Raw genomic sequence first — 9,564 nt, 5'->3', positions numbered from 1 at the left:
CTCTGCTTTCTCCAGAGCAAGAAGCACGCCAACAAGGTGAGGCGGTACCTGTCCATCCACGGCGGAGAGGAGCTCGCCCACGGGAAGAAGATGAAGCTGGATGCGAAGCAGGTGAGAGGAGAGCGTGGAGCCCTTCGAGCCTGAGTGCCGCCGAGCAGGACCTGCTGGCCTGCGGTATGGCCTCGGCACCTCTGTGAATAAGCGAGGAAAATCCTCTCAGGAGGGGCATTGGGAGAACTGAGGAGCTCCAAGGCAGGTGTGCTGCTGCGCCTGGTCTTAGCGAGCATAGTTCTTGCCGTCCTCATTTAAGCAGCCTCTGTGGGAGTGCCTTCCCCATCTAAAAAGGTGCATGATGTCTTTTGTTGGTAATCTGGCTTGAAAAGACAGGGAAAAGTGAGCAGGAGCAACAGTGTGTCAGGAGTACCACTGCGTAACATTTGCTGTCACAGAGAGCACGCTGGGTTGGCCAGCTACTGGAATTCACTTTCCAGAGCAGTCTTTTTTTGACTCATTTAGGTTTCCTCAGCTTGTAGCTGGAGCCTGTTGGTCAGTGAAGGCACCACCTTCAACTTGGCCATCTGTCTGCCCCGTGATTCGTTTGGGAAACAGATTCTACTTTTGTGATTGCTTCAGCTTAAATCCCTAACTCTCCAACATTTGCCGGGGGGTGGGGCATCGAGGCAGATGCCTTCACACATAGTGTGAGGCTTAGAAACGCTGGCTGCTGCCAGCCTCGCTGGCATCATGTTGCAGATGACCCAGCTGATAGTGGTGTTTGTGTTGCTCCTTCACACCTTGCAGAGTAAAATGCTGCCTGTTCCAAGTCTGGCAGCTACACGCTTACCCTTGTCTATAACCCACACAGGCCAGGGCTGCCCCTCTGCCTGGTGGTTCACTGATGGGTTAAAAATAAGTAATCTGGTGCAAGAATGCTCTCTGATAAGGGAGAGGATGATGCCGTGCTGTGGAACCCCTATTGGTCACACATCTTCAACTTAACACCAGAATGTCCCCGATCACCTCATTTGCTTAGACCCCCCAGACCTTGGTGTTTCTCCTTGGATAAGGTGACCTAGAAGTCCCTCCAGCCTCTACCACCTGTGATTCTGTGTGCACAGGACAGCAAGCAGGAAGGCAGCAATGGGGAAGACAGGAACAAGTGTTGTCCCATCTGCAACATGACCTTTTCCTCTCCAGCCGTGGCAACATCTCACTACCTGGGCAAGACTCATGCCAAGAACATGAAGCAGCAGTCCCCCAAAACAGAAGGTACAACTGTCTGCAGTGCCTTTGCTTGCTACCGAGGGGCTGCTCAAGCAGTAAAAAAGTTGAGAGGTGCATTGTGTTCCAACTATAAACTCTTCTGAGAACATGCCTCTTTACAGTGAAACAGAATAAGCCAGTGGGGCACCTGCAGGGACATGGAGACATCAACTACAAAGGTGTAGCCTGTGAGGTCTGAGGAGCTGTGAGCTGCTGCAGGTAGCTGGGGACTAGGAGAGTATAGCTATGAAGCCTCTGGATGTGCTTGTCCTGACCATGTGTTCTTCTCACGGCACCTGCTGTTGACTACTCTCATGATGGGATGCCATCCCGGCAGACCTCAGGTTGGACACGGCGCAGCTGCCTGTGTCCCACCCCTTTGGCAGCTTACAGAAGGGTCCAGTGGGTGAGGGAAGAGACCCTCTGTCCAGGGCAGGTAGTGGTGGCCAAGAGCCCAGTCAGCAGGGAGGGAAAACACAGCCTTCGAGTGCACCCAAGGATGGCAGCTTGTGTGAGCTCCTAGCTGGGATCTTCCAGGCAGAAGCAGGACTCACTGCATCAGACCTCATCCAATCCATGCCATTTCTCCTATCCATGACATTTCTCAGGCAAGACTCCTTGTGATTTCAGCTCAGAATAAGTCCTGTAGCTGCTGAGTGTCTCCAGACATCCGCTTGCTTTGCTGCCGGGCTTGTGCCTATGTCCTGTCTGGGTGATAATAAGAGTAGGTGGAAGCTCTTTCATGTCCAGTGTTTCTTGAATGTGGCCATGCTTAGGTTAAGGAGAAATATGCAAATCTATTGGTTTGGGGTTTTTTAACCCTGAAGTTTTTATCTGGCCTACTGTGACTTGTCTTACCACACACCGTTCAATTCTGCAGTGTTAAGGGAAGAGATGGGAGTGATGCGAATTTATCTGGATGTCTCACGTGTCCTATATAGGTTTGGGTTTTAGGTGCAACGGGTTATTTTTTTTATGCAGGTTTTGGGGAAATAAAGTGACTGTTTTTTACCTCTAAATTCTGTGACTGACCAAGAGTTTGGATTCACCCTACAGAAGCAGTGCCCCCACAGAAAAATCCTGCTACCCTCCCCACCTCTACCGTGTCTTCTAATGAGGAGAACAAGGACATTACTGACCCAGACAAGTTCTGTAGCCTCTGCCATGCCACTTTCAACAACCCCCTTATGGCAAAACAACATTATGTAGGCAAGAAGCACAGAAAGCAAGAGACCAAACACAAGCTGATGGCACACTATGGCCGAACCCCTGATGCACCAGCATCGTCCTTCATGGGTGAGTTCTCAGCAGGCAGGCGAATAAATAGCTGGAGAGTGGTGGGGGAGAGCATCAGTATCTGTCTGGCAGGTCTTTGGACGAGACAGTCTGTGCACAGAGAGCGGGGGGATTGTTGGTGATGAGGATTTTGATTATACGCCGTAAGATTGATCTGGTTGGTGTTGTAACCCCCTGGCAGCAAGAGATGTTTTAGACTGTAGCTACTCATGACAAGCTCTGGGTTGTATTTTGCAATGTTCTCTAATCAAGGACGTGTCCTTTTTATTCTCTGTACAGATAATCCAGGGATTTTGGCCAATACTGTTTCTAGCTAGGTGATTGCAGCCGAAATGGAAAGATGAAAGTGGCATTTGATGCTTAAAAAATGTCTTCAGAGGGGACTAGCTAAAGATGGAAGAAGTAGGTTTAACTGCACCTGCTGCTTCAAAGCACATGAAAGCCAGAAGAGATTTCTCCCTGAATGCCTTTCTCCCTCTGTGTGGGCAATTCCAACTGATGAACTAACGCAACTCTCTCTGGAGCTAGCAGGAGTGTGGTGGAGGGGGGGGGGAAAGTAGCTATTAAGGAGGAACTTAAGGCAGACAGTTAAAACTCATTTGCTTTGTGATCTGCTGCTTATGAGCACTTCAGTGTGATGAAAGCCCTTGGAGTCCAGTGGAAGCATTAGGAGCTCACAGTAAACTCCCTTGTTCCTCCCAGCAGCCTTCTGTTGGACCAGGAACTCTAGTACCTGCTGGATGCTTGAGGTAAATAATAAGGAGACAAATCATCTTAAAATCTTCTTCAAGGGCTTCTTTTTCTGTCATTAAAACCCACACAAGCAGAAGATTAATTATTCTAATTCTTTGCAAGCCACCTTTAGATGCCGGTAGCACTTAGGAGAAATGAGGCTCAATTATCCCAGTAATATTCTCTCCCACGTTGCGTAGCCGTCTGGGAGATGGAAAAGGTGCTTGGTATCTAGCATTACCCATCTGCTCTTTACCTAATTAGTGGGGTCTGATGAATGGTTCCACTTCAGTGTGGCTCAGGTGCTGGCGGTGGCAGCAGCCCCAGCCTGGGCAGGCTGGGCAGGTGGGCAGTGCCCTTGCCTTGAGGTGTGATGTCTCCCAGGAAGCTCGGGCAGAACCAGAGTACAGACCCATTTCTGTGGCACTTAAGCTGTTCAGATGAGGATTTGGAGCCCGGGCTGTGACTGGGGGCCGCTCAGATGCGAAGGGCTGCAGTCAGGGATGTTTGCTGCTGCTTTCTCTGCCCATCTGGATGTGCTAACAGCCATACCTGTCCCTAAATTTCTCACTGCTGGGATCTGGCTGGCAGCAAGTAATGGTGGGGTTTTCGCAGTGTGACACTGCTTAAAGTTCCTCCAGGAACCACCAGTCTGGGGTGCAGGACAGACAACTTTGTGCTCACACTTATTTCCAGATTTGCAGCAGAGAGATCATGGCTTCACTTGTGCAGGGAGGCAGACCCGAGGGCTGTAACAGCTCCTCTGGCCTTTCCTGCCCAGGTCCAGGTCTGTTTTGAGAATTGAATGTCCACTAGGGTCTGAAATCTCTCTGAAGTCCCACAGCTAAGCATGGAGATCTCTGCTACGTCGTGTGTTGTGGCTCTCACTCAGTGATCCCACTGCTCTGCTCCCCTGGGGTGAGTCTCCTCTGTCACCTCAAGGAAATGTTTTCTTTACAAGACTCCTGAGCAGAGCCCTTTCCCATCGAGCCAAAATTCAGGAGCACTTAATGTCTTGAGGACAACTGCCAGGATTTTCCCCTGCTAGAGACTTCAGTGCTGAGCTGTGCTTCCCTGTTTGGTATCTGTGACCTCCTGAACTTTCATTCCGGCTGGAGTCGTCATGTTACACAAAACCATCGATCTGTCTAGTACAACTATTGTTGGAAACTTCTTTTTTTGCAGTTAACTGATACGCTGGCTGTAACCAAACTGCTCGAGGATAGAGCTTAATATTCTCAATTGGCACCTCGGCAAGGCTTAGCAGAATGCTGCATTGTGGAACTGGACATTGTGTGTAATCTCCTCTGGCTGCTTTTTTTTTTTTACTGAAACGCTTTAAGCTTACAAATGAAGTATCTCCCACAGTTTCTGTTATGAGATGTACAGATCAGGAGAAGTTGGAATTTAGGAGGGAAATGGAGTTGCAAATGCAATATAGCATCGGGTTTGGTGTCCTATTGTTGAGACATTTACTGTGTCTGACGCTCTGAAGTGTTTCTAGGAAATGTGTCTTTGTTTTTACAGATAAGCAAACCCACATTCTGACCAGCAAAGCTTTTCTGACTTCATGATTGCCTCGCAGTGACTGGCTGATACAGGGTGGGGTGGTGGGATTTTGCAACCTCCCTGCCTGGTCAGGCTATTGACTTGCTATTTGTCTTTGTTTAGCGGGTGTTTAACACATCAAGTGATGGATTCAATCACTTGTTTCTAGCTCGGGCACCGAGCTGTGCGTGCTAACCGTTGCTCTCTGTTTCAGCTGGGAAGGGCTACCCGTGCAGCACGTGTAACATCGTGCTGAACTCCATAGAGCAGTACCAAGCTCACATCAGCGGCTTCAAACACAAGAACCAGTAAGTAACATTCTTGTCTAAGTGTGTTTCCAGCCTCGCTGTTCAAATCGATGGCTTAAACATAGCTCAAGATGCAGTTTTGAATGCTATTTCCAGCAGATGGGCAAGAGAACAGGGTTTGTGCAAGCTTGCTCTGTCCTGAAGCTGATCTGCTCTGGCAGCTCCCTCTGCAGACAGCTCTGGGATGCTGCTGGAGTCGAAGGGCCCTGCAGTTCCTTTTGGTTCTTGATAGTTTGTCTTAGTGTGGCCCTTTGCAGTGAGCCCATCCAGACTGATACACATGAAGCACGATTTCTCTAACAGGTGAGATTTTAATTAAATTAAAGACAGGCCCAGCAGAGATCTGCTTACCGTTCTAATATCTCTTGGGGTTGCTAGTCTTAAAATTTGGCATGTAGTCAGAACACTCCAGAAACCTGGACTATATTCCTGAGCTTGCTCTCGCAGCCGGTGAGTTCAATAATGGCATCCCCTGCATATATTATTAATCTTAAAAAAAAAATTAAGCTGCCAGATGATTAATACCAAAAATACTTGTTTTGGACACTGTCAAAGTTCAGATCTTGGTTTTCAAAGCCTTTGTTCAGAGAGGCTTAGTAATGGGCCTGGCTTGGTTAGAGAGCTTGTTAGAAGAAGGGGATATTAGGAAACCCTACCTGAAGTGAGGACAGGCTCCTGGCCAATTTTCCCACAGAGGACAGGAGGAAAACTGGGATTTCTTGCTCCCTATCTGTGGAATAACAATCACATGGTCTCTGGAGTACTTGATTGGTAGACACGTGCTCCATCCATGTCCCTGGAAAGTTTTGGCTTTCCAGGGCAGTAAATAGCCAGTGTCCTGTTCTAGAACAAGAATACAGAGGATGTTCCCAACACATGTGCAGAAATGTTCCCTTGAGGATGTGGATGTTGTCTGAGTTTTTGCAGCCACACAACTCCCTTTCAGAAAGCTGCTTCTGGATTCAGCCATTCAGTCCTGTTTCAGGCCAGCTTCTGCAGCGTGAGGAGAGCCAGGATACTTGCTTTGTAATGGAAGCCCTTTACCCATCCTGGAGCTGTGCAGTAGCCAGTTCTGCTGTGTAAAGGTGTCTGTTTACACACATGCACAGAGGGCAAGGATGCGCTTGGAAGCTTTTCTGGCAAGTTGTTGACTTGGCTGCAGTAGGCTGTTGCTCCAGTGACAGCCGTGCCTGCTGAGCTGTGATTGCAGCTGGCACATTTCACAGCACTTCTGACATGGTCTCCTTTTTTCCCTTCTCTTCCTCACTCCCTTCGATGTCCAGGATGCCAGGAGCAGTGCCGGTTGTTGGACCCTTCCCGCCACAGCAGTATGTCCGGGAAGAGTCAACTGCCCCAGGAGGCTACAGTTATTTCAGCCAAGACTTCTAGAGCAAGCTGCAGCACTGTTCTTGGAGTTGTTGGTGGCCCAAGAACGCACATGTTTTGCCAGCCCACAATGGTTTCATTATCCCTCTGGATAAGCAAAGCCCTACCCTCCTGTATGCACCCGTTGAGCAGAACGGGGACTGAATCTGTCAGAAAAAGGATCCAGCTGGAAGAGACTTGCTAGACAGCAAATACTTCACTCCCTTAGAGTAGTTTTCATTATGTAATTGCTTCCTGTGAAGGTGGGTGCGGTGTGAGAGGAGGTGTGTATCTGGTATAAGGAGGGCTTGGCAACAGGCTGGTAGTGGCCACCTCCTCCCTCACCAGAGCAAATAATGGACTCCTGCACCTAGAGGGCCAGCGTCCCATGCTCAGAGGTGGCCTTTGCTGGAGGAGAGCTCCTAAGGCATAGCAAGCAGTGCTTATGGGACATGGTGCAGGTTGCAAGCCTAGAATAGGAAACAACCAGCGTGGCATCTCCTTCCACACCTCCTCTGGTCGGGTCTGTGTGCGGAATTTCAGGAGCCGCTGGTTGCCATGGGAGCTGTCGGTGCTGGAGCTGGGTTCTTTGGGTCTGTCTAGCAAGTAGTTTCAACTTCCGCTGTGCAAACTGCTGCTGATGGGAGTGGAGGGCTGCAAGAGGGGTTAGAGCTCCTGGCTTTTCAGGCAGCTCAGCCCTCTGAGGATTTCCACGTGGAAGGAAGTAACTGTTCAGCCTGGTTTCCTATGGAAACAGGCGCACGTGATCATTCACCGTGTGTGTCTTTACCCCCTGTGACTTAAACCAATCTTGGCCCAACTCAGCAGCGGTGGAGATCTCAGATCTGAATGCAGTCAGCAGAGGAAGGCAGGGCAGCGTGAGTTCATCTGTCATTCTGCCAGGGTCTGCATGGAAGTGCAGCATTTTCCCTACTGCCACCAAAATATTCTGGGGGAAGGAGGATTTTAAGGGAAAAGAGCGGGAATAAATCTAGGTGCAGCAGAAAAGTGTAGTAGAACTTGGTCAAATCATGAGCTGACTAAAAAGCAACAAATCTTCTGGAAACCTGCCTTTATTAGTCCATTAGACACTCCTTGCCAGCCCCTCTTTTCAAAAGTTCTTACACATTTGTACCATCCTAGAAAAGGGATGTTCTATATTTCAAACCCAGAAATTAGGGCTGATGGTCTCTTCATGGTGCTAATGTACTAGATCTGTTAGAAAAGGCCCCGGAAGGAAGGACAGGCATCTGAGACTGCTGTGTGTTTTGGACAAGCTTTTTAGATGCTTGGCCTTAAGCTAAGGCCTTGCCTGTGCTCTGCTAGCCCACCATGAGAGCCGTGTGCGTGGGGCTGGCCTCGTGTTCGGTGCCAGTGGTCCGAGTTGGGCACCCCGCGGCTTTGTCCTGGCATCAGCACCTCCATGGGACGGAGACTTCTCTAGTCGCTGGCAAATGTCCTGTTGTTTTCCTTCCACGGGGCAGGAGGATGCAGACGTGGCCCCTCCAAGGACTCCTCTGGCCGGTGGGGCCCGGTGGGGCCACAGAGGCGTGGGCGATGGGCGCAGGCACGCCGCAGTGCCAGGGTGGGCTGAGCCAGGCTGCGGCCTCTCGCCGCACGGCCCCGGCAGCTGCTGGAGGGCGGCCTGGAGCCCTCGAGTCCCAGCGCTGCGTGCCAGGGGAGCAGCTGACGCCTTCACAGGGCTGGGAGCCGGGCTGTAGAAGCACTTCCAAAATCCGGTGTGCGCACTGGTCGGGTTACGCAAGGAGAGAGCGAGCCGGTTGCTAATCCGAGTGCCTGGAGTGAGTGCCTTCCCTTCCCCACTCCAGGCTGCGCGAGAACTTTGTTTTTTCTTCACCCTGCACAGAATCAGCCATCTTCCCTTAGGACAGGCTCCTGCTGGTCTGGGTTCGCCTTCCTAACGTTTTCCAGTCGTGCTGCACTGCTGAGGTCTGACCTTAGTCTCCTGCTACAGAGGGAGTCCTTTTAAAGCTTGCGAGCTGATCAATGAGCAGAAAATTGCGATGAACTGAAGGAAGCATTGTGTGCCTGGTAGCCCTGGACGGCCTCCAGCTCGATCTCTGCTGCTTAGCTCTCGTCCCGCTGTACCAGGGCAGGTGCCCGCTAGATGTGCCGTGCACTGACACCAGGAGGGATCCATTTCCAGCGCTGCCCAGTCCGGTGTGTCACTCCTGTCTGTGTACTGACAGTTTTCCCTTCCCCTGTACACAGTGTTTATGTATCTGCTGTTTCCCTAAGGTGAAGCTCTCCAAATAGAGTGTTTATTACTACTTTTGGGTGCTGTCTCTCTGCTGGAGCCCTTCCTGGGATTTTGCCATACTTCAAAGCAAAGAACAGGATGCAGACACCTTTGAAATATGTGGGTGGGGCAGGAGGCTTGTGTTCCCATCTGCCCTGCTCTCATCCTGCAGCACCCCAAGGTCCAGGTGAAGCCAGTGAGTGCCTTCATCTGCGCTGCTCTGGCAAGCCAGCGTGGCCTTGGGCACACCACAGCCACCAAGATGGGACGGTCTGGGCTGAAAGAGCACTGGCACTTCTGCAAGCTGTTGTGCAGCTTGTGCTGAAAACATCTGTGACTGCTGCAGGATGCTGGGCTGCTCCCTGGCACTGCCGTTGTGGCACAGGAGCAGCATGGTGGCAGGCAGGCTCTGCTGCTCCCCGTTGGAGGGCAGCTCACTCACTGGGTTCCTGACACCAGCTGTCCCACCCGGCACAGCGCAGGGGACCAGCATCACCAGGAGCAGTGCGGGGCCTTGCGCTGGCACTGAGGGTGGCACTGCTGTCAGCCATGCCAGTGGTGCTGGGAGGGACAGGCTGCATCCCCCTCCAGTTGTGCACGGCTCTGCCAGGGCAGTGCAGCTGCCAGCCTGTCCTTTGCTGACCCCTTCCCCACCTCACAACAGAGCTGCGGCATCTGGGAGCCCCAGGCCCATCTGTGGGTGCCAGTGTTCCCTGGGGCAGGTGCAGGGGAGGAGGCAGCAGTCCCAGGGCTGCCTGTGCCCCTGGCACATTGCCTTCCCCAGTGGCAGGA

General features: G+C 51.3%; 1 protein-coding gene across 1 annotated transcript; it reads left to right on the top strand.

The window, feature by feature from the left end:
- Positions 1-17: 17 nt before the first annotated feature.
- LOC103767980 (zinc finger protein 346-like) lies at positions 18-6,745 on the top strand. The gene is made up of 5 exons (XM_008935111.1): positions 18-111; positions 1,119-1,269; positions 2,320-2,559; positions 5,054-5,147; positions 6,431-6,745. Exons 1-5 carry the CDS (start codon positions 91-93, stop codon positions 6,534-6,536), a joined length of 612 nt encoding a protein of 203 aa, XP_008933359.1. The 5' UTR covers positions 18-90; the 3' UTR covers positions 6,537-6,745.
- The last annotated feature ends 2,819 nt before the right edge of the window (positions 6,746-9,564 follow it).

Source organism: Merops nubicus, unplaced genomic scaffold (assembly GCF_000691845.1).
Source record: "Merops nubicus isolate BGI_N331 unplaced genomic scaffold, ASM69184v1 scaffold40992, whole genome shotgun sequence".
Classification (NCBI taxonomy): Eukaryota; Metazoa; Chordata; class Aves; order Coraciiformes; family Meropidae; genus Merops; species Merops nubicus.
Note: the sequence above shows the minus strand (reverse complement) of the source record. Positions and strands in the feature narration are given on the sequence as shown.